The 25,224-nt window shown below is 46.1% G+C and overlaps 1 protein-coding gene across 1 annotated transcript; it reads left to right on the forward strand.

Annotated features, from left to right (window-relative positions):
* The first annotated feature begins 321 nt into the window (after nucleotides 1-321).
* PPP1R2 (protein phosphatase 1 regulatory inhibitor subunit 2) lies at nucleotides 322-18,912 on the forward strand. Its single transcript, XM_066601681.1, has 6 exons — nucleotides 322-540; nucleotides 6,899-7,006; nucleotides 7,450-7,530; nucleotides 8,480-8,571; nucleotides 13,929-14,081; nucleotides 15,762-18,912. The coding sequence occupies exons 1-6, from the start codon at nucleotides 419-421 to the stop codon at nucleotides 15,800-15,802; spliced, it is 597 nt and encodes a 198-aa protein (XP_066457778.1). The 5' UTR covers nucleotides 322-418; the 3' UTR covers nucleotides 15,803-18,912.
* The last annotated feature ends 6,312 nt before the right edge of the window (nucleotides 18,913-25,224 follow it).

Consider the following 25,224-nt stretch of genomic DNA (forward strand, 5'->3'; position numbering starts at 1 on the left):
AGTTTTTGGAACTGCAAGCAAAAGCGCAGAACTTTCAGCATTTCTGCCAGTGTCAAAAATGGAGGGGAGGCGGAGAACACAGCAACAGGTTGTAACGGAATACATTTCTGTGGGACTGAAGATGAACCCCTACAACGGGCCAACGAGGGTGTCTCTCCGCATGCAGCCCACCAGGAGGCCGCGCTTTTTCCTACAGGAGCAGAACTCCTGCAGCAAATAAGCACAGGTCGCGCAGCCTAGGGGTGGTTTCCATGACAACGCCAGCACGCGGCCCCTCGTCAGCTGGCTCCCAGCCGCCTCGGTGTCGCCGGAAGTGACGTCAGGAGAGCCTCTGCTGATGACGTACGAGAGGTGACGGGGAAAGAGCGGCCGGTGCGGCTGGGCGTGTTCTCACCGGGACTCTGCTCCGGCACAGAGGATGGAGGCGCACACACACAGGCCCATTAAAGGCATTCTGAAGAACAGGAGCTCCGCTGCCGCCGGGGTCCGTGTGGTCAGCAAGGCGGAGCTGGACCGGGACCGAGATGACGACGACCAGAGGTGGGAGCGCTGCCCTGTGGTAGAGTCCAGCTTGTAGCCCGCCCGCACACCTCGCACAGCGGGCTGCCTGCACACTCGGAGTTCTGTGAACCCTAGCGAGAAGCATGCTTGTTTACAAGCCGCACATAGGTTAGAACAATCCGTGTATTTTAAAAAGTTTTTTAATGCGTTTTTTATTACCTTGAGTTTTATAAACACGGGCTGTGAGGACCCCTAGAGGATCCCGGGTAAGGCTGTGTGCCCACCGTGCTTCTCTCTACACAGGGGGTCATATAGCTGGTGAGGGACCCCCGGCTGTCACCATGGTTACTGCGGCAGACATCCCTGCGTCTGTTAGCTTCCAGCTGTATTTGGCTGTCACCACCCTCCCTCCCGGCGGTGTAGCACACTGTTCATCAAAAATCACGTTTTTGACAGCGTTGAAAAACAGACTGTTTTTCGAAAATCACGGCGCCACGTTCAACCGCTAGTCTGAGAAGACCCATTGCAAGTAACGGAGGCTGTTTACAGTGTTTGAAACGCCGTGGTAACCGCTGTAATAAGCATGTGTGAGAGTGGCGTAAGGCCGCTGTAACACGAGCGTTTGCTAAACGCTGCATTCAAGATGGTGGCGGTTTTACTGCAAGTTGATGCAGTGTTTTTGACCACGCACTACAGCATTGGATGGCGGTTTTACTGCATGCATCATTGTGATGGGGGGGGAGAGGTGTTAAAAAGGGCAAAAGTGGAGCAGACAGCGCTGTGCTCAAGCGCAGGTCTACAAAGCCCAGGGAAATCAATGGAGGCTTTGCACCGCGATTAGCACAGCGTTTGAAACACCGCGCTGATCATGGTAAGCAGCGGGCTGTGTGAGAGCGGCCTTAGGCTGTTTATGTCAACTGCGACGGAAACCCCAGACAGTCCCAGCGCATAATGGTAAATGCTGTGAGGCGCTCCCTGCCACGGACCTGCGGTATTATTGTATCTTGACGCCACCAGGAAGTACTAGTGGAGATGAGTGACAGCTGGGTGACGCCCCCTGTACCTGATTGGCTGCCAAGATGCCTCCCCTGCAGGTCCCGGCAGCTCAGTATAATAGTGCCGTCCCTAATGTAAGGTCCCCGCTGATGCTCATTGCAGCGTTCAGGTGTTCAGCCATCTGAAGTGGATTGCTGCTGACACTGGTGCCCCCTGCTATTTGGGATGTGTTCCTGCGCTCCTCCGGTCCCAGCAGCGTGCTCATGCTCACCCCGCTGTCCGCTGCTTACACTGACCTCCTTCCTGCTATCCTGATGACTTGCTGTGCTCCTCTGGTCCTAGGAGCGTGGTGATGTGAAGGCCGCTGCCTTAGCGCTCCTGTGGTCAGAGCTGAGTGGTGAGCTCCACAGCTCACCCCCCCCCCCCCCTATCTTCGCTCACTTGCAGCAGTCCTCCGCTGAAATGCTGTGCTCCTCCGCTGCACACACTCACACAGCCCACAATCTCAGTCAGCGCTACTGAATGGGGGAGGACAGCGGGAAAGTCTCTTCCACCAGTGAAAGAGAAGGAATGCAGAGGTGAGGGCCTCACAACATTTTGGCACTGAGGGATTCCAGGGTCCAGGGGAGATTAGCTGAGACATCTGCACAGCTCCTAGCAGCATGCATTGGCTGACATACACACGCTGCTAGGAACTGCAGTACTTGCGCCAATCGGAAGCTAGGTGTGTGACAGGAGCGTTCCTCCATGAAAGCCCCGTCAAACCCCTAGCTTCCGGTGGCGTCAAGATACAATAATACCCGGCCCTGCTGCGTGATGAGGACAACCATAACTCGCTGGACTCTAGGCTGTAGCATTGTTGTCACAGAATGTTTTTCTAGGGTTTATTTAAGAGGTGCAGAAACTTCTCAAAGATCCGTTCTAGTAGTAGTACCCTCATTATTATACAAGTTTCCCTATCTACTCTCATTGCTAGCAATCCATCCCCTAGAAGGAGTTGTTGGAATGTCATGGTAATGCTGGTAGAAGTGCAATATCAGAACAAAAGGATCATTTATTGCAGGAAACTGAACACTTGCATGGAGGCTCTAGTACCCTGTTGTACCGCCTCTAGCTTGGATACAAGATGTGATACGGGTTGGCATGGAGGCTCTAGTACCCTGTTGTACTGCCTCTAGCTTGTATACAAGATGTGATAGAGGCGGGCATGGAGGCTCTAGTACCCTGTTGTACCGCCTCTAGCTTGAATGTAAGATGTGATACGGGTGGGCGTGGAGGCTCTAGTACCCTGTTGTACCGCCTCTAGCTTGGATACAAGATGTGATACGGGTTGGCATGGAGGCTCTAGTACCCTGTTGTACCGCCTCTAGCTTGAATGTAAGATGTGATACGGGTGGGCGTGGAGGCTCTAGTACCCTGTTGTACCGCCTCTAGCTTGTGTACAAGATGTGATAGAGGCGGGCATGGAGGCTCTAGTACCCTGTTGTACCGCCTCTAGCTTGAATGTAAGATGTGATACGGGTGGACGTGGAGGCTCTAGTACCCTGTTGTACCGCCTCTAGCTTGGATACAAGATGTGATACGGGTGGGATGGAGGCTCTAGTACCCTGTTGTACCGCCTCTAGCTTGAATGTAAGATGTGATACGGGTGGGCATGGAGGCTCTAGTACCCTGTTGTACTGCCTCTACCTTGGATACAAGATGTGATACGGGTGGGATGGAGGCTCTAGTACCCTGTTGTACTGCCTCTACCTTGGATACAAGATGTGATACGGGTGGGCATGGAGGCTCTAGTACCCTGTTGTACCGCCTCTAGCTTGAATGTAAGATGTGATACGGGTGGGCATGGAGGCTCTAGTACCATGTTGTACTGCCTCTAGCTTGGATACAAGATGTGATACGGGCAGGCATGGAGGCTCTAGTACCCTGTTGTACCGCCTCTAGCTTGGATACAAGATGTGATACGGGCAGGCATGGAGGCTCTAGTACCCTGTTGTACCACCTCTAGCTTGGATACAAGATGTGATATGGGTGGGCATGGAGGCTCTAGTACTCTGTTGTACCACCTCTAGCTTGGATACAAGGTTGGTACAGGTGGGCATGGAGGCTCTAGTACCCTGTTGTACCGCCTCTAGCTTGGATACAAGGTTGGTACAGGTGGGCATGGAGGCTGTACTGGAGGGTTAGGGGTGGTTATGGCTGGTAGCCTTACATTATTAGCTCTACATGCTAATGTAAGGTTAACAGTAAAAACTACCCCTAACATTGCTGCAGACGCTGGAGCTCATATCCGTGTCCCCGCAGCAGCCCGCACAGGTCTCCAGCGAGCGTCAGCGACTGTGCCCACGGAGCAGAGGACGAGCATGCAGGTGTGTCGTGTGCCCCGCAATCTTTTTTGCGTGCGCGCCATGTGAGTGGCACCCATAATACTCGCTAGCGTGCACTTGTGTGAGAATATGAACGCTTCACACTCAAAATAGCATCAGATTGAGCAATGTAAACTAACTCGTTTTCCCACCATGTTGCATCAGCAAAGATGCCACATCACCATGACACTTGCTCCTAGACGTCAGGAGCCCCATTCTTGTAACTGTAGAGGTAAGACCTGGTTATGTTGGACATGTAGATGATTGATTAGGCATGTTAGTATAAGCATGACATTGCTTGTGGAGTAAACAGGCAAGCACTGGGGGGAGAGTCCAGTGGTAAAGCAGGCAGCGTAGCGACTCGCTCTCCTCCCCGCTATACTGTTTATTCACTTTGTGCTCTGTGTAAACAGAATAGTGCATAAGCGAGTAGAATAGCCGTAGAAGGGGGAATGCTTCTTCTGGGCCAAGTTCACTGGGGCCAGGTAATGTAAATGCAAGGGCAAGTAATGACCCCATTAACCGGACCCCATTACTTGACCAATGTATACCAGACTTCACTACTACCACAAGTACTCTGAAGGGCGCCTCCTCTATGGTGTGTCGGGACAACCTGCCAACCTGCAGCAAAAGTGATCATCTAGCACCCACCAATGAAGTGGTGAGGATCATGTCCCCCAGTATCTTCCCCACGGACATAAATTTCATTTGACCCAAATGCATATATCTCCTGCAAATATTTTAAACATACATCATAACCGCTAACCCTATAGGCAACAAAGAATATTCTTACTATAAGACAGCTTGCTAAATCCCTCTCAATGTCTCTGATGAAGCAGGGGGACATAATCTTCCTTTGATCTGACATTTTATTATCGTAGTTACAACCAGTCCGTCTTGTTTTTTTTTTTTTTTCTCCTTCCAAACAAATGTTGTTTTTCTTCAAATACAAGTAAAAGAAACCCTGTTCACATTAGTTGTAACATAACTAGGCCCATGTCTTCTATTCTCCATAGCCGGGCCATTATCAGGACTGCAGTATTCGTCTGTCAGGATATCGGACGCTGCATTATTTCTTGTCGGGCTACATTAGTGATTCATAAATGCCTCGGTGATGCTATTTTAGTGCTGCAGTGATCTCTCCTTACAAGTTTTTCAGGTCTAAGGGCTTATTCAGATGAGCATACTCATTTTGTGCCCATAGTGATTGGGCATAAAAAAAGCCTTGGAGAGCACACTGATGCACACGGATCTTGGGGGCCCACCATTGCATGTTCTAGAGAAAACATAGGAGTAGGACATGTGCCAAATTTTTTTACACAGACCATCAATCCATGTGAAAACCCACATGTGTGAATAGCCTCATTTGCAATTTTCTGTCCTTGTACCGTCTATGGAATAAATGGGTAAAAAAAATTGTCTGCCTAAGGCTGCCTGTCCACGGGCGATAGTTTATTGCCTTACCCGCGGCGATAATCCAGCTGCGGGTAACGCAGTGAACACTTTCCATAGCTATGGAAAGCGCAGCCCCGACATCCACGAGCGGAGAATCATAGCCATTCTTCGCTCACGGGATCCAAATCACGGCATGCCGCGATTCTCCGCGGTGAGGCGATCTGTCAGACGGTCGTGGATAGGGGGCCTTAATAAGCCCTTAGGCCAGTGTTTACCAACTCCTCGTCCTCAGGCACCCCCAACAGCTCATGTTTTCAGGATTTCTATAGTATTGTCAGTGCCTCAGTCATTGTGACAGGGATTCTTACTATAGGACATGCTGAAACCATGAGGACTGGAGTTGGGAAACGCTGCCTGTCCACAGGCATTTTTGCACTGTTCCCCACGGCAATAATCCGACCGCGGGGAATGGAGTGAACGCTTTTCATAGCGTTGCTATGGAAAGCGTTGCCCCCTGTCCACAAGCGGAGAATCATAGCAATTCTCCGCTTGTGGCCGGCAAATCGCAGCATGCTGTGTAATGCCAGGATTCTCCGCAGTGGGCCCATCCATCAGATCTGTCAGCTGGCTGCTGCTCCTGGGCGGCGACTCCCACAGCGGAGATCCGCTGCGGGATATCTCAACGCCGCGGACAGGTAGCCTTAAGCACTTGTATATGGTAGAACTGCAGGACCATGCAAGGCTGAATTTAACATTGAAAGGGAACAGCCCTCGCTGGAGGATCATAGCTACTTGTCCTACTCATCATGAGAGTCTCAATAGTTGTAGGCCTTTAAGTCATAATCAGATGAGGCCCATCAATGTATACTCCCGGATAACGCCTGTTCATGTCTCCCTCATGAATCCATGATATAAAGTCTGACTAGATCATTACATTTAGTGACTATAATTTTGGTATCCTGTCATTCTTAATAATCAGGGCAATATCAATGACAATAATCATGTAAAAGGGCCTTATGCTATGACCACAAGATTTATCTTTGCTGTGGTCATAAATTAGCTGATAGGGTGCAGGAGAGCAGAGATGAGGTGTGAAACGGAAGTAGTCAGTCCAGCCCTACTGACTTGGGGACTTTTTACATGGGATGATTGTCACAGAAGCGATATGTTCAGTGGGCAGAGGAGGACTCCCCGGAGATCACATCTGGCTGCCCGCCTCCATTCACAGTAAGCAGATGAATGACTGCCTGTTTACACGGGCCGATTGAAGTTTGATTTTTATGCCTGCTCAAACTGTATGACAAATAAGTGAATGAACGGCCAATGAGAATTCAGACTCTGGCAGTGTTTACACTGAATGATTATTGTACAGTTTCACACAATCCAGGCATAAACTGAATAATGGCTCCTAGTAAAAAGGCCCTTACCCTGCAATGTCTGTATACAGTGATGTGCAAAGTTTTAAAACCCTATTGCAAAAATGATTGTCAGCCCAAAACGCATGCGTTTTAAGTGAAAAAAAGTCCTTTAAAGGTGTCCATAGCCTTTCAGTGCTGTCGTTTGTTTTTTGTTAGAATAATAGTTTGCCATTCTGACAAAACTCTAGACATTGGTATATTTGTACTTTTTCTATTTTGCAGTAAGAAGTCACAAAAGTGGGATGAGATGAATATTCTTGCTACTTATCATCCTTCTGATAAGGACTATGGTTTAATGAAAATAGATGAACCAAGTACTCCCTACCACAGGTAACGTAATTGAGCGCTATGTACCCTGGAAAGGATTAAGCAGGATCTCCTCCTCCGGGTCCTCTGCGGTGAGGACCCAACCTTCTTGGTTACAGAAGCAGAGGCTTTAATCCAGTGTTGTACTTCTGCTATTGGCCGGGATTAAAGCCCAGGACCAAGAGGCGTATATTTACCGCACTTGGTCTTTAAGGGGTTAAAAGTTTAGTTTTATTTAGACGTTTTCCAATACAATGTGATACTTTAAACAGTACAATTGAAAAATTTTACTTGTCCTGCAAAAAACAAGCTCCTGTGTAGCCATGTCACTTCATAAAAAATAAAATCATAACTTTATTTTTCAAGTTTGGGTTGAACAAAGTGAAAAAGAAAATGAAAATGGCTGCAGTGGTACGGGTTTACAGTAAATAAAAATAAATGTTTGTTTTTTTTTGTTTTTTTAATAGAATGGTTGATGATGACGACGAAGGAGCCATGAGTGATTCAGAGTGTAATGAGGCATTAACGGCTGATGTCTTGGCTAAAAAGTAAGTATTCTGCTTTGTTTACATATTAGTCGTGATTTTGTCATGAACTAAAATGATGGTGCAGTGCTGGATCCATTGCATAATAGACACCAGTGGTGACTGATTGCCGACTTGATGTTTAAAGGAGTATTCCAGGACTTTTATTTTTCTATTGATGACCAACAGGATCCCCGCTGGTCAGTTGATTCCTAGCACTACTGTCACTATGGTCAGTGGGGGAAGCAGAAAGCACTGACAATAGCACAGCAGCCCTGGTTGGTACTGTAGCGCAGCTTCCATTGAATTCAAAGAGGTCTTCAACCTGACTATTGCAGCCTATGGTTCCGTCCTGGTTTCTGTCCCCAGTAAAATGCGCAATATGCATGCAAAAGAGCCTCCAACATGGCACAACTAAAATGAGGTGTGTGCATTTGCACATTCGCTCATGTGAAGTCTCCCTTAAGCCATCTAATTTTTCATTTAGCAATTGTATAGCTGAAGACATTGATCCAGGCATTTAAACAGAAAAGGGTAATTGCAGACACTGAAACATGAACTTTGAGAAGACTGTTCTCCGTCTCTGTTAATACCAGCAAGAGATTCATCAAAGGCTTGAAATCAAGATTTACTGGTTTTTGCACTGGGGCACTCATGGATCGCAATCTACTATTTAACCTCATCTGATATAGCACTACTATGGGCCTGATGTATATTAAAAAAGTGTTCTTTTGGTATAAGTTAGGCCTGTATGCATGAAGATAACTTTAGCCAATTGTATAGAAAAGCTTAGTCAAGAAGTAGTTCTGCTCAGTTTATCAGCATTTCTGGCTATAACCTTCTACAGTATACAGTAATAAAAGCTTTGCCCTCGTTGTGCATGCAGATGCCTGTCACACAATGTGAGGGATTTTGTTTGTTGCGCTTTTGTGACTTCCTGTTGGAAGTTTGTAAATTTCTAATTTGTTTTTAGGTTGGAAGCAGCAGAAGGACAAGATCCTAAATTTTTAGAACCAGAAGAAAGCAGTGAAGAGGAAGATGAGGAGCTGACACCTGAGGAGAGAGGTACTATCAACTTATGCTTTCTAGAGTGGTAAAAAAAAAAGAAAAAGTTTTACCCATTTGAATAAAGTCTCGTGTCCCCCCCCCCCCCCCCCCCCATCCTTTTACATTGACCACGTGTGAAAGCTGATGGCTGTAGAAGTTGTTTTGTTTGTTTTTTCTGAAATATTTCAATGCTGCTTTGTCTAATTGTAGAAAATATCTTTCATTTAATAAGATAACCAGGTAAATTCACTTTTTCCCTCAGACATCATGACAGCATACACCTGGAGGTTGCTCACCTGCTGACCTGATGGGACAGGAAGAGGCAGAACATAAAAAGCACCTCCCTCCACCAAACACCAGTGCTTTTCCTGTCCCTCCAGGACAGCAGCGGCAGAGCTCCAGCGATGCTGTCCCATGCCGGAGGTTCTGGGACTTACCGATGAGCGGCGGCATCTCTTCTGGCAGCCCCGGTTGCCCCAGTGGGAAGTACCTCATCTGGGAGCTAACCGGGGACTGCGTGGGCCGGGGTCCAAGGACGGGCTTTCCGGCACCACTGCGGCCGTCATTTAGGCGGCAGCCGCCATCTCTAATCATCTTCTGGCAGCCCCGGTTGCCCCAGTGGGAAGTACCTCATCTGGGAACTAACCGGGGACTGCGTGGGCCTGGGTCCAAGGACGGACTTTCCGGCACCACCGCGGTCGCCAACCAGGCGGCGACCGCCATCTCTGGGTCCCGGCTGTAGCGGGCGGAACACAAGGAGTGTGACGCCAGACGCTCCGCAAGAGGGCGTGGCCTCGATGGAGCGCACAAAGGGGGCGTGGCCTGGCGCGGCTTGGCGCCAAATTCAAAATTTAAAGCCCCTGCACCAGGGGGAGTCGGCTGGTGTTTTGTTTTTTCACGCTAGGAATCGATTCTAAGGACAGGAATGGATCCCACAAGCGCAGGATGTCGGCCAAGAGAGGACCCAGAGAATCTCCAAACTGTAAGTGGTCCTGTGGGCCAACCTACAGACACCTGCACTACACTTCGCTTACTAACAGAGCTCTCCCTTGTCACGTACGACAGGGATACTCAAAAACCTAGGGAGGCTAGGAGGAGAAGAAAAACTTGATGACTCCTATTCTAAAACATTATGCGCTTCCTGCTCAGCGAAAATTCTGCAGGAAGAAAAATCTTCTCCCATGTCTGAAATCCAGTCAGTTGTCCGGGAAGAAACAGTCCTACCTCTCGGACCTCCAACCAGGGCCCTTAGGGGCCACAAGAGGGTCTGCTCCAGCAGTGTTATAGTCCGACTCTGACATGGCAGAAGAATTCGATCTTGTAGATCTTGGAAGTGTCGCAGGAGGAGAAAAAATATCTCGTTTTTGAAAAAAAAAACGCTAAAAACCTTGCACTGTGCAGGACGTCATGTTGCGAGTCTGTTTCCACAACGTAAATCTACATTCCCTGTAAACGCCACACTTAAACCATTGATCCTTAATGATGTATGGATCAAGCTCCCTAAATTTCTAAAAGAATTTTAGGAGTGTCCTTTATTGGCAGACAATGAAGTGGCTATCCTTGAGGAGACTCCATCTGAGGATACGTCCCGCTCAAAGGCAACAAAGTAGACATGACCATGCGTAAGGCTTGGTCCACGTCCAGCTTCATTATAAAGCTAATACTGCGGCCACCTTGGTGGCTCGCTCTACTGCGGTTTGACTAGGTCAGCTTCTACATCAGGCAGCCCTATCCAACACGAGCATCTCTTCTGCCAGCCTCGGTTGCCCCAGTGGGAAGTACCTCATCCGGGAGCTAACCGGAGACTGCGTGGGCCTGGGTCCAAGGACGGGCTTTCCGGCACCACTGCGGCAGTCATTCAGGGGTAAAGTAGTGGTCAAGAGACATAACCTCCAAAGATAGGTTGTGTACCCTACCCGTTTGGGGCGGCTAGTCATCAGACCCCCAAAAAGCGCCTTAATTCCATGTCCCTCCTCTATAACATAAGTGGGGAATGGAAAGACTGGAGGAAGCGGTAAGGGTCTTACTGTTGTCCCTCAACCTGCATCTTCATGCCCGCAGAAGATTAGTTCACTTCTGCACTAGTTGGAGAAACATAGCTACTGACGGTGCCTACCACACGCTGGGAAACGATCCTAATGACAGGAATCGATCCCACAAGCGCACGCCTGGTGACGGAGGGGTACAAGATTTGAGCTAGTACCCCGCCCTCCAAATAGATTCTTTTTAACCTCGGACTGTGTGGGCCTGGGTCCAAGTACGGGCTTCCGGTTCTACCGTGACCGTCATCCCGGCACCAACCCTAGAGCAGGCTCTTCTTAAGGGTGAACAAATCGTGCTGGATATCGGTGCAGTTATCCCCATCCCTAAGACGGAATGGGGGAAAGGGTTTTACTCCCCTCTCTTTCTGAACCAGATGGCTCCCACCGATGGAGACGATCAGAACCGCAACCCCCCTGATTGGTAGGGATAACGTTATGGCTACGATTGACATAAAGGATGAGTATTATCACATCCCCAATTATGTCAACTCGCAAAAAGTTCCTAAATTTGCGCTGAGAATGGCGCCTTCCCTTTGGGATCTCCTCTGCTTCACGGAGCTTTTCCAAAGGGGTGATTGGAATGGTAGCCTTTCTGCACAATCGCGGGATAATCATCATCCCCCATCTGAAAGGGGGCATAGCTCAGTAGATGGTTTCCGGCTGGTGGCAGATCCCCTCACTATTCTGAGGTCATACTGGGGGTCGCTTCAGCTGTCTAAGGGTCTGAGCTGGATCATTAATGATTTGAAATCCAACATGGATCCGGACACCAGGAAAAAATTCCTAGGAGTCATTTTGGATTTTCGTCTCCAATGTTCATCCCTTCCTCCTCTAAGGAAACAGCTCATTCTAGAGAATGTTCTGCTCTCTATAAAAAATCTACAGTTTCAATAAGAGGCGATGCGGATCCTGGGGCTAATGACTTCATGCATTGGAGTGGTTCCCTGGGCCCAGTTCCACAGCCGTGATCTTCAGACACTTATCCTCCAGAATGGGGACAAGTCAGTCCTCACTTGACAGGACAATCCCTATTTCCACTAGGGCTAGATCCTCACTCCGCTGACGGTTGTCCTCAGACAACCTTTTAATGGGGTAACTGATAACTGATGCGATAACTGATGCCAGCGCAAAAGGGTGAGGCGTCACCTTTGAAGGTGGCCATATACAGGGTACTTAGGACCCTCATGAGAGAGATCCAGGTTATCTAACGTTAGAGAACGTAATGAGGTTTGGGAAACCCGACGTAGCCTGCAAACTGTTTAGGGATGAAGCATGTGAGGATTTTTTTCCGATAACATGATGGCAGTGCCACTCATTCGCCACCAGGGTTCCACCAGGAATCCTCTACTTCAGCATTTGGCGAGAAGGTTCCTTCAATGGGCGGAACTCACAACTAAGTAACTGTCGGCCTTCCGTATAAAAGGGGCCGAGAATTCAGTCGCGGGCTTTCTAAGCAGGAAGAAAGTAGACGCAGGAGAGTGGGGACTCCATCCCGAAGTGTCTAGCCTACTCGGGACAAATAGGGGGCACCCAAAATAGTTTTGTTTGCGTAAAGCGCAAATACCAATTGCCGTCTTCTCTGTTCCCGAGACTCGGAGAAACAAGCCTTAGGCACGGGCGCCCCCTCTCACCCCTGGGTTTGGGACTTAGCTTGCGCTTTTTCCCCTTTACCCCTGATTCCGCTACTCCTAAGAAATTACTGCGGCCAGGGCTGTCAGTAACGTTAGTAGCGCCTTATTGGCCCAAAAGACCTTGGTTTGCTCTCCTGAGATCTGTCAGTGGGAGAGCCTCTCCATCTTCCGTCAAGACTGGACCTATTGCTGCAGGGTCCTCTCCTCTACCAGGAGGTTCACAAGTTCAGGCTTACAGTCTGGATCTTGAACGGGTAAAATTCTTAGAAAAGGGTCTATCATCTAACGGGGTTTCCACTATGTGCGAGAGCCTTATGCCCTCGACGGAAAAGATTTATCCCAAAGTCGGGAAAAAATTCTCAGAATGGATGGGTCAGGACATCCAATCAGACATTCGTAAAAATTTTAACTTTCGTCCAGGCAGGCCCGTATAAAGGGTTGAGTCCAGATTCCCTCAAAGCCCAAGTAGTGACTTTAGGGCATTCTTTGATCTCACGCTTGCTGAGCACAAGGGGATCAGGAAATTTCCTAGAAGAGCGAGTAGACTGCATCCATTCATAAAGCTGATGAATCAGGACTATAGTCCTTCAGGCCTTCTGCGATTTTCCCCCGTTTGAACCTATTAGAAACCTATCCATCGCCTTGCTGACGTACAAGATAGCCGACATAACTGCCACAAGGTGGGCTATGTGCGTGGGTGAAATTCAGGCCCTTTCGCAAAGGGCCCCATATATGACTATGCACCCTGATGAGATCGTATTCTCCTTAGACCCTTCCCTCCAACCCAAAGTCTTGTCAGACTTCCACGGAGGCCAGCCAATAGTCATTTCAGCCTTTTTCTAAATTTTAAAAATGAAAAGGAGCAGAGGCTCCATAATCTTGACGTTAAAAGAGCTGCATTAGTGTACCTTGAGGCAACGGAAAGTTGCAGAAAGACTGACTAACTTTCGTTCAGTCTCAGGGGCAGGCCAAAGGGAAGGCCACTTCTAGAGATTCAATAGCCAGGTGGCTCAGAAGAGCCATCCAGGAGGCCTACAAGGCCAAGCGCATTCCTCCCCCAGAAGGTTTGAAAGCCCATTTCACTCGAGTGGTGGCATTTTCCTGGGCAGAAAGAGCACACGCCTCAATCGAACAGATTTGTAACGCAGCCACGTGGACTTCTAGTCATACGTTTATTAAACCTTATAGGCTGGACATTAAAATCTAATGAGGATGCAACCTTCGGGAGGAAGGTGCTTCAAGCAGTAATCCCTCCCTAAAAAAGCCCATGCCAGTTATTTGGTATTCCTCCAGGTGTATGCTGTCATGATGTCGGAGGGAAAACGGGAATCTTTCTTACCGATAATTCCCTTTCTTAAAGGCATCATGACAGCATACGGGCTTTTCCCCCCCTACCGACACGGTTACCCTTGTTGGTTTAAACACATGAGGTAATGTGTATGCTTATGATTTCTTTGTCTAAGGTGTGTGGGGCCAATAAAACACACCTTCTGGTTAAGTATACTGTCACTGTGGTTATTTGGAACGCACTGGTGTTTGGTGGAGGGGAGGTGCTTTTTATGTTCTGCCTCTTCCTGTCCCATCAGGTCAGCAGGTGAGCAACCTCCAGGTGTATGCTGTCATGATGCCTTCAAGAAAGGGAATTATCGGTAAGAAAAATTCCCGTTTTTTAAAATAACGTTTTATTCTGTTTATCATTTAGAAAAGAAAAAGGAGTTTGAAATGAGAAGGAAGCACCATTATAATGAGGGCATGAATATCAAACTTGCCAGGCAGCTAATAGCAAAGGAGCTTGCAGGGGAGGATGACGAGGATGAAGAAGATGAAGAGATGCAAGATGTAACAGACACAGAAGGTAGATCTAATATACTTTGTCACTAGATAATTGCCTTGAATACAAGCTCTTTTTCAAAGTTTGTCAGTTAACCCCTTCACTCTGCAGCCCTTTTTCATGTCCAATCCCCTCCCACTTACACATTCCTTCATGATATTTTTTTTAAGACGGGACATATGCCGGAAGCTAAAGTCCTGACCCTGGTTCCCCTGCCGTCTTTCATAGTTTTAATAGTTCTAATCTTGATTTCACATTCCCCTCAAATGGGAAAAGAGAGAACAGAAATATCTGTTAGATTGGCCTCCTGCAGACAGGCGGGTCAGTTTACCTCTGCAAGAATTCTCACTGCCCCTGCAGTGACCAGACGCTCACCTGCTCCCGGTATCTCGCTCTGCGCCGGCTGTCGCACAGCCGTGCATGCGCAGACCAGAGCCGGCATGTCCCCAGTGACGTTTCTGCGCGAGCCTCTTCGAGGGACATGCCGCAGTATGTTTACCTCACTAGTTTTTACGAGCTCATTACAACTACGGTGATACCAAATTTTATGACACCTGACTTGTACCATACATGTACTGTCATCGTTGGTAAGGGGTTAAAAAGTGTTGTGATGTTGGTGGGGTAGGCTGCATAGCTTTGCAGCTGTATGCTTTGAGAAAAAATGGTAGGCTGGTTTCACATCTGCGTCGGGGTCTCCAGCCAGAGGTTCTATCACAGATCCGGCTGAAAATACAGCGCTCTTTCTTCTGTCCAAAAGCCGAGCAGCTGGGTGGCAAGTGGGCGGACCTCATTACAGTCAATGGACTCTGTCCGGCGCCGTTTAGTTTCCATCCAGAGACAGAACTGTTTGCCCTGCGGTGATTCCTCCTTACCTGCTCCCCGAACGAAGCAGAAAACTGGAATCCCAAACACAGAAGTGAAACCACTTGGATAAATATATTAATGAAAGTATAACTTCATTAAAAAGTATAGCTATTAGATATTCTTAAAGCTGAATAGTCTATCGAGTGGACAGACAAAGGCAGATGACCTCCTTCACCAGCCTCTGCCGGCACACAGCCGTACAGAGAAAAGACCTCCAGATCAGTGTTGGGATCTTATTTTTCCATGCTCCAATTGTTTTATTTTTTTTTTTATTTTTTTTTATTTTTTTTATTTAATGGTTCACAAATAATTTTATTCTTTATTTTGAAGCTGAAGTTGGAGCAGCTTCCTTCCATTGACTCCACTCTAAACTGACCCCGCAGCCTAGCTCACAAGCTACTATCCTGTAATGTATTTTCTGAACTACAATGGGGCACACTAACTATTCAAAATACATTCTTTTTTGGAGAAAATTGCACCAGAAAACGGTCTTGCATGCCTTGTTCCACTTTTACTGTCATTCTAGTCTCTTTCAGACAGTTTTTCTGACATGTTGTAAAAAGGGGCGGTGCTTAAAGTTTGAGGTTTGCAGTGGAAACTAAGCCAACTAATAGGTGATCTAAACTTAGACTAGACAGTCTTAAAATTTGACATTTATCATTCAGCAGAGCTATTGTAATAAATCTGGTGCATTTCAAGACTGTCTGGTCTAACTTTGCATTGTTTAACCTTTAGACCGTATTAGTAAGCCCCAATCTGTCTTGGATGTTAGCAGTCTTAAATGTCCTTTCAGTCAGTTATTAACATAAGTCCATCATTATTTTTTTCCTTCTTTTCCAGCTCATCCTAACCATCTGCAAAGTAATGAACAAGTACTATAGAAGAAGCGTCAGTAGCACCGCTTGCTGAAGGTCTATTTATTGCCACGCCAATGCACACACACTGTTCTGCAGACCTATGGACTAAAGGCAGAAGGCTGCTTTTCTGTTGCCAATGTTTTGTTGTGAGGACCCTTAATTAATAAGCCAATTCTGATTAATGATTTACAAGCTTGTCTGGCGTATTCTGTTTCCAAGCCTGGCAATGAATACAAGTATTGATTTACACTCACAGCTAATTACATGCCATATGTGTGTCATTTGAGTCATGTATGGCTTTCTGTATGTGAGTGCCTTGGGTTAAAGGGTTTTGAAACAGTTTTTCATCTGTGGTTGCCCATTAGAAAAGAAGGCAGCATCGGGACAGTAAAGTCTCCCATTTTTCTTCAGACAGGAGATCTGTTTGGATCTTCTAACGGCTGCTTGTTGGCAATCATACAGAAATACCAAAACAATCCTGTGGTTTTTTTTTTTTGTTTTGTCAGTTGATTGTATTTTGGTCCATTGAGAGAAAGGAGGCATTTTATTTTCCCCCAGAACTTTGCTTTTCTTTAGATCAATGGACTTCTGGAATAGTGTCTTGAAGGGTCAGGATTACAAGCTCTATAATCCTTGTAAGAGGTTTTTTTATACAAGTGCTGTAGTCGTGGAACGTCTGAAGGCGGTCAGATGGACTGGAGTATGTTATCATCTGTGATGTCATGTGTGAGTTACAGTTTATTCAGTCCGCAGCTATTGTAGCTAATCCGTCAAGCATCTGGACTTCGACCTTTAACTAGTCAGCTTTTAAATGAGTTACGTGGGACAAAAGTATACAAAATGCACTGATGATTTCGCTTGGTTGCTTATTGAATTGAAAGCTGTGTACAGCGTATCCTAAAATGTGATTCAGATATTGTGCAATGTAGACAGCCACGTTAAAGCCATTCATCAGGAATGTTGCTAGTGTAAGTCAGTGTCCCTCATATGTGGGAATTGAGATGGGACTACAGTTAGTTGTCATACTCATAGGAGTCCAGAAAGGTGCTGGTGGTCTGTTTTCTTTCCTTCCCTCACTAGCCCTGCACTAGTTCTGCAGAGGAAAGGGGCTAAAAGTATTGTTCGAAAACTTTACAGAGTTTTTTTTGCTAAGTGCATGGGAAGCTGCATGACAACTGGGCATCTGGTTGCATTTTTGTTTAAAGGAAATTTGTGATATCCTTTATTCTACTTTCACTGAGGGCTGCATGAAGCAGTGACGGACATGCTGATTTCAGCAGTCTGTCACTTGATGGGTAATGTGCAGTTTAAAGAGCCTTCAGCACGTTTCTGCATAGAGGAGTCCAGTTTATTCATGAGGCACTGCTAGCCCTGCCCATCTGCAGATGGCTTTCTTGCTGTCTAGAAAACTGCCAATCAGAGGGTTGGCAGGGCTAGCGGCACCTTGTGAATGATCTCTTAGGCTGGGTTCACACGAGGTTGATCTTCCAGTGGAATGCTTGCTTCCAATTTCGCACCATTTGGTGTGGGTTTTGAAGCAAGTCTCATCGTGAATTCCTTTAGAGTTCACCCTCTCATTGAGGATGTGAATTCTGCAGCAGAGACGACGATTAAATTGACATGTTGCGGATTTGAATTCTGTGCGGCAAGTTAATATCCATGTAGGTTTTGCTGGTTATTTCCGCAACACGTGGATGAGATTTTTGGAATCTTGTCCGTTGTGCTGCTATTGTAAATGCAGTGAAATTCCTGTTCAGAGGGTCTGCTCCGTGTGAACCCCACCTTACTGGGATCTGCAAGTTCTTAAAAACCACTACACATCACCCTACAACTCTGTTATCAGCAGGTCTGTCATTGAAAGCAGCATAAAGTACATGACGGGTACCTCTTAAGGAAAATTGCATGCGATGCAATGATGTTATTTGGTAGAAGTGCTCAATACAGCTGTTTTCCATTGTACCGTGTGAATGGAACTTTAAAGGGACACTCACCACAGAACAATACCATAAACTAATTTATAGTGGTGTTCTGGGAGTGGCGGCTGGTTATTTTTTTGTTGTTCTTATTACTCAGCCCCTAACTCCTACTGGTAGAGGTTGCATGTGGTCTGAAATTCTGACTCTTAGACTGCCAAGCATGCACTCTCCTATAGACTTCTATTAGCAAGCATGAGCACAGTGGTCTGAAAAAGATGCAGATTTTCATCTAACAGCCTGGGAGTTGGGAAGGGGAGAAGTATAAAAAACGTACCTTCCCTGCGCTTAACTTACCGGAGCAACCCCTTTTAGTTTATAGTGCTGCTTTGAGGTGACTGATTCTCTTTCAAATGCCATCTAGAGAAAGAAAGAATGCCATGACAATCGCCTAATGTGGCCATTCTGCCAAACAACTCTATATCTCTGCATCCTGCAGAAGCAATCATTTACAATATTCACCCCCCCCCCCCCCAATTCGCTGCAGCCCACCGTGCGAAGGATGGATCTTATGAAAACAAAGGCCAAAACAAAATGTCCATGTGTCATGTAACAGAGTAATGAGACCACCTCATTTATTAGCTGGGGCGCTGTATCGTTTGTGTGAATTGCTGCTCTCTAATTTAACCCTAAAGCTGTCACACCCAGGCGTTAAGATTTTAGCTTAATTCCAATTCTAATAGAAGAAAATGTGGGGTTTTGTTTAGCACTTTTAAGCACAATAAATTTAATTTTTTCTCTTGTTTTTTTTTCCCTGAACAGAAAATTCTAGTGTCCTTCTTTTTTTCTTCTTGTCAGTTTCTTTAGAAGACCTGTTCTTTTCATTTACACCTTCATGTTTGTTTAGACACTTAATTTACGTTTAATTGTTTTTACCATGTTTACCACTTTCTCTGCTTTATACACAACGGGCTTTATGTATTAAAAGAAAAAAGTGTCATTGGTGATCACAGCAACCTGTCAGATCGAACTTGTTTGTAAAGGGAAACAGCGGCTTTTTTGTTTGCATCTTTGTATATACATAAAGCCTACATTTATATAGTCCAGTTGTCTCCTATTAGAAGGGCTTAATGGGTAAGGCTGCATAATTAAGAATGTCTAACTTGCCGAACCATCCTGAGACTGGATCCTGTTTGTGTGTCAATAAAAGATAAGAAAGGGTGTCTTGGCGGTTGTTTATTGTCTACAGCACATGTTTTAGCATTTTGATAACAATACTGGTTGGAAAAACTCTTCTGCGTTATTTTAGAAGTTACTAATCTGTACGGCTTGTGTCCTGTTCACATTTGGCATATGCAAGTGAGGTATATTTTTTTTCATGAAAATAAATACTTTTTTAAAACTTTAGTATTCAAGAGTTAATGGGGGGTCTGACAGGCGTCCTTCATGTGCCACATCTAGCACTTCCATTGTATTTCTGTTGTTCAGCTCCATCCTAGGAGCCAAACTAAAACACACAAAACACAAAGTACATAAGTCAGCAAATAATTAAGTGTTAGCAAGCCTCTTGGCATCTTCTAAAAATTCACTTTACAAACTGTTGGTGGCAGTAGAGGTTTACAGAACCTTTTTTTTTTTTTAACTGTGGAATGCTAACTTCTGTTTTCTTGTTGTTGATACTATATGGGGCAGCATAAGCAAAGTTGTTGCAGGCTACTCACATTATTTCTTTAAACTTTCAGCAAATGTCGTCTGACTTTTTTTTTTCTGTGTATTGACACTAATGGTAAAGGGGTTCTGTCATCAGATTCATGTAACCTGAACCACTGGCAGAATAATGCATTGACAGGGGATTGCTGTTATCATCCCCATTAGTGTTTTATTCTGAAACGCAGCATATCAACACACTTTGAAGTTTGACTCAGAGCCTTGCTACCTGTTCCCGCCCGCTACATGTAGAGTGACGGCTTTCCTCCTATACACAAGCATGGAGAGGAGCTGTCACTCTGCATGCAGTGGGCGCAGCAAGGCTGTCACACGGGATCTAGTAGTGCTGGCTTGCTCATGGAGGGCCAGCAAGAGGGGGGGGGGAGTGCAGGAGATTTACTCGCCTCTCGCTCCCCCGCCCCTCTCCATTGACATAACACAGCGGCAGTTCACTACTGAATGGCTGCTATTTAAATTGAATGATTTAGAGATAAGGTAGTTAATCTATATGAATTTACAATTGGATAGGGAAGGGGGAATCTAATGATCTTTCTGTACTCAAAACATTTTCTTAAGGGGATGTCCAGTTTAGAAAACCAATTTTCACATGCCCTTTCTAGGGAATTCCGCTGTGTCATCAGAAAAGCATCTGTTATATAAATCACATTTTTCTGTTAAGCATACTCTTATAGAGAATTTTTGATTATTTATTTATGTTTTTTAACTTCCAGTTACAATCCGTGTTAAAAAAAAAAAATCCAGCATTTTTAACACTGACCACAGAGCTTAATAATAAGCTGACACTTAAAGGGGTTGTCCCGCGAAAGCAAGTGGGTCTATACACTTCTGTAGGGCCATATTAATGCACTTTGTAATGTACATTGTGCATTAATTATGAGCCATACAGAAGTTATAAGAAATTTTTCACTTACCTGCTCCGTTGCTAGCGTCCTCGTTTCCATGGAGCCGCCTAATTTTCGGCGTCTAATGGCCAAATTAGACGCGCTTGCGCAGTCCGGGTCTTCTTCTTTTCTCAATGGGGCTCCGTGTAGCGCCGCCCCGTAACGTGCCGATTCCAGCCAATCAGGAGGCTGGAATCGGCAATGGACCGCACAGAAGCCCTGCGGTCCACCGAGGGAGAAGATCCCGGCGGCCATCTTCAGCCGGTAAGTAAGAAGTCACCGGAGCGCGGGGATTCAGGTAAGCGCTGTGCGGTGTTCTTTTTTAACCCCTGCATCGGGGTTGTCTCGCGCCGAACGGGGGGGGGGGGGGGTTGAAAAAAAAAAAACCCCGTTTCGGCGCGGGACAACCCCTTTAAGGCTTTGCAGTAGTCATCTCATTATCTACAGTAATTTTACAGGCAGGATTAGGCTCGGTTCATACAGCTTTAAGCGTAAAAGGCTGCAGGTGTCCTGCAGCGTTTTAAGAGCTGTGGAGTCGTCCGTAACCGTGCATACTGCTGCTTATGGCAGTGAAATTATACTGCGCATGACTGTGTACTCATACATGCTGTCGTGCGCAGTACACAATCTTTTTATTTTTTTGGGGTTTTGCATTTTCTGTGCCTTTGCTTAGTAATGACGCATATGGCCGTGTGTTTATATACGCGCCCATAGAGAACAATGGGCTCTTATATAGAAGTGGCAAAATAGAACATGCTGTTTTTTTGGGGGGGGGGGGTTTCGTTTTTTTTTTTTTGCACTCTTGTTTACGCAATTGCAACATGCTAATGTGAGTGGAACTGTGTAAGGGAATGTAACTGCCTGTTAGTTACTGTGTATCACATGGGCATACAGAGCCCATGTTATATGCGGTAAACGTATTTTTCAGTGTAAGGGCTTATTCACACAACTGTAACACCTATATGCAGAACAAAAAAGGTTTGGTACTGTGTTAGCAAGTAGAGCAAAATGTGATTGTTCTCAGTAAAGACCCATTTACACGGGACAAAGGTCGGGCAAACGATGCCCACCACTCGCCCGTGTTTCCTCACTCCCATGCTCCTGCACAGAAGCTTGCAGAGCTGTCTCATAGAGCAGCCAGCATGGGGGTGAGGAAGTGCAGGAGATTTCTCTCCTCTCGCTCCCCTACCCCTCTCCATTGAGAACACAGCGGCCGTTCACTACTGAACGGCCGCTGTTTAAACTGAGCGACTAGCTTCATCGCTGATCTTATATGCTGCATAAATGATGGACGAGCACGCTGAATGCCCCATGTAAATAGAATGGTTGTGCATCTGTTTGACCCCCACTCCAATCTCTTCTATGAGATGGATGAAGATTGCTGTTTGGTAATCATGTTCTTCTGTCCCATGGAAGTAAATAGAGTGGTTGTCTTGCATGTGCACAATCACTCCATCCACGCTTGGCAATCGCAATGCACAAATCTCAGAAGTGCTGGAGGGTCTCATAGATTAGAGAATTGTATACCCCCCTCCCCTAACACTCACGTGGATAGCAGATAAATGCCATTCATGGGAAAACCCCTTTAATCTGATCACCTCCACAGTAAATGGCATTCTGCTTAGAATGATTGGACTACAATGGTATAACTGTTTGATTTAATCTGATGGCTCTTCATAGAATCAGGAATTATTTTCTCCTATTTTGAGTGCATTCCAGGGCGCCTCTGTCTTGATATCATCACAGCATTTTGTTACAAGTTACACAATGGCAACAGTACACATACCACATGAAACTGTGTTTATCTGAAACAACCAAGGTATTTAGTCAGAAGGGAAATGCCCCTAAAATAGTTGTGGTTTGCATGAATCTCTGTGTGGTTTGGGCTGATTTAGGGTTGGATTATATTGACCTAGTCATGAGCAGTCCAGCTGGGTTAAGTAATGATGTCTTACTTCTATTTGCTCCAGTTATTCAACCTTCTCTGTTATTACAGAACCCAAACTGCAGTTTGACCTTTTCATAAATCTAAATTAAATTGCTCACATCTGCATTACAATGTACATTATTCAGTGAATCAGAAAGCCCACTTGATCTTTAGTCAAAAATGCAGACCGGTTTGGTCCCTGATCTGCTGCTGTCAGATGTAAAAGTCCCTGCATCCTTTTCCAGACCTGTAGAATGTGTGCAGACCTGCCCCCCCCCCCCCCCCCCCCCTTTTTAGCTCAAAAAAATTAAATATAAGTATGTAGCGTTTCCAACTATAGAATTGTATACAAAATAGGAAGCAAAGGAGACCAAAGAAGGCAAAATAACCATGTTGCTTACTGTTGGCGCATAGTTAGCTTGCAGTCCGTTCCAGAAAAAAAAAAAATTTTTGACCCCCTCAGTGAACACGGCCGGCCTTTTACAGGGCCAACACTCATGCAGCTTTTTCCATCCCTGGCTAATTTGGATAAGCTTCTGGTTATTTAACCCATTAAGAGCCAAGCATAGTACATTTACGACATTTTGTCCTAGGCTTTAATCCCAGCCGATTAGTAAAAATACGGCATGGAATTAAAGCCCCTGCTTCTGCAATCAAGCAGAAGCAGGATGGGTTGTCAGCAGTTAGTCACAGCTGAAAACCCGGAGGAGGAGGGAGAAGTGTTTTTTAAACCCTTCTGCTCAATGAGTGCTATGTACTAAAGAATAAGTTTCTTCTACTACGCGAGCCAGTGGTGATGTGACCGCCAGGATACCCTGCCACAGCCGAGCTACTGGGTCATAGCAGAACCTGATGAGCTCTGCCAGTGACTATTGTCCTAAAGGGGGTGTTTTCCCTGTAATTTGGGCTCAGGTGGATGCCCCAGCTACAGTGAAAAAAAATCTCATGTGAAAAAAAAAAATAGTACATAAGTAAAACAAAATTACAGAATAAAATAAAAATATATACATAAGAAAGAAAATAATTAGAGATGAGCGAGCCTACTTGGCCACGCCCCTTTTTTTGCCCGAATACCGCGATTTTCGAGTACTTTCGTACTCGGGCAAAAAGATTCGGGGGGCGCCGTGGGTGAGTGGGGGGGGTTGCAGCGGGGAGTGGGGGGGGGAGAGGGAGAGAGGGCTCCCCCCTGTTCCCCGCTGTTACCCCCGTGCCGCCACGCCTCCCCCCGGCGCCCCCCGACTCTTTTCACCCGAGTACTGAAGTACTCGAAAATCGCGGCGTTCGATCTAGTAATTACTCGAAACGAGTAGGTTCGCTTATCTCTAAAAATAACACGGCAGAACACAGTGTGCGGTCTTACTTATCAGCTGTTCTGCCAAATGATGGTTTTCAAGCAGAACTGAAAACTGTCGGTCTGCAGAAAACTGAAAGATAGGCCCATTTAGACACAATTATTTTCACTCAAAAGATGTCTTTTAAGCGATAATCATGTTTAAATTGGCCCTAAATCACAGTGGGACATCGGTTTATTAAGGCCCATTTAGACACAATGATTATAGCTCAAAAGCCATCTTTTGTGTGTATATGTGCCCATCTTCTGTTCGGCTGAACGACGAATTTCAGTTCTGCCTGAAAACGATAGTTCGGCAGAACAGCTGATAAGCGGGACCACACGCGGTTTTCTGCCAAGGGAGCGCTGATTACAGCTGATTGCTTTGTTTCAGCTGTTCTCAGCTGTCAGCCCTGCCGGCAGATCAAAGGGAAAGTAATCAGAGAACAGCGGGTATTGCGTTCCCTCATTACAGCTCCCGGGGGCTCACACGCTACTAATTGGTACTAATATGATCGCTCAAAAGATCATCTTTGTGGTGTAAATGTACCTTAATGAAAATCTCAGAGCAGAATCCTTCTGCATATATACATGCAGCTATCTGGGACCAGGATGTGATGTCAGATGGATAGCGCCGATCGCATTAAAGAGTTAGTTATGCTACCGTGTTTCCCCAAAAATAGGTCCTACCCCGATAGTAAGACCTATCAGGTTTTCGAGGGAGGCTTGAAATATAAGCCACTCCACCCCCCAAAAAAATCAATACTGACCTGATGTCAAAATCAGTTACATCACTAAATGGCTGTGATTGGCTCATCGAGCGCTGGCTTTGATTGGCTGCTGGCGCTCGATGAGCCAATCACAGCACTCACTTTGCTGGAGGCGGGGTATTAAAAGCTTGTCACCAGCAGAAGCTCAGCTGTGAGAGGAGGAGGACACAGTTCACTGCAGCGCCACCGCCGAGGACCATTGGGAGGCATCAAGATGCCGTGGACTGGGCTCACCCCGAAAATAAGACACTGTGCCCTTTTTGGGGCAAAAATTAATATGACAGTGTCCTATTTTTGGGGAAACGCGGTATTTTAAAGTGACATGTAAAGCCTCTGTTCCTGCAATCAAGCCTCAGACATATCCGAAGAGAAGGGAGAAGAGGTTTTTAATTTCTGTCTTCTCCTTTCCAAGCTGTGTAGCCCTCAATGAGCGCTATGTACTAAAGAGTGGAAGTATTACTTTGTGATCATGTGACTGCAGGATGCCCTCTTGTCACAGAAGAGCTGCAAGGTCCTCCTAGCAGACCCTGATCAGCTCAGTTAGTGACTGATGTTACTACCGGGGATTGTTTTTCCCTGTAATTTGGGCTCCTATGGATGCCCCAGCTACAGTAGAAAAGTATTTTTTTTGTTGTTTCAATGTACACATAAACAGGAATACCGACTAAGAACAAACTAATCGAAACAAGTACATAGAGACAAAAAGAGGGGAGAGAGACAGCAAAAAAGGAAGGGTAGGTGATTGGGAAAGAGGACATAGATGGATGTAAGTGAATTATGACTTTGGTAGGGACTCATTGAATGCTCTGGAAATCAACCGAGGACTTGAATATGACCCAAGAGTTCCATAATCGGAGAAAACACGAGAATCTGAGTCTTCAGCCATAAGTTCCTCCA

This window comes from Eleutherodactylus coqui, chromosome 1 (genome assembly GCF_035609145.1).
Source record: "Eleutherodactylus coqui strain aEleCoq1 chromosome 1, aEleCoq1.hap1, whole genome shotgun sequence".
Taxonomy (NCBI): Eukaryota; Metazoa; Chordata; class Amphibia; order Anura; family Eleutherodactylidae; genus Eleutherodactylus; species Eleutherodactylus coqui.

Bases quoted from the DNA above. Each gene is read 5' to 3' on its own strand.
- PPP1R2 (XM_066601681.1), top strand. From the start codon at position 419: ATGGAGGCGCACACACACAGGCCCATTAAAGGCATTCTGAAGAACAGG. The intron at 7,531-8,479 runs GTAAGTATTCTG...ATTTGTTTTTAG, and splicing joins GCTGATGTCTTGGCTAAAAA to GTTGGAAGCAGCAGAAGGAC. The intron at 14,082-15,761 runs GTAGATCTAATA...CTTCTTTTCCAG, and splicing joins AGATGTAACAGACACAGAAG to CTCATCCTAACCATCTGCAA.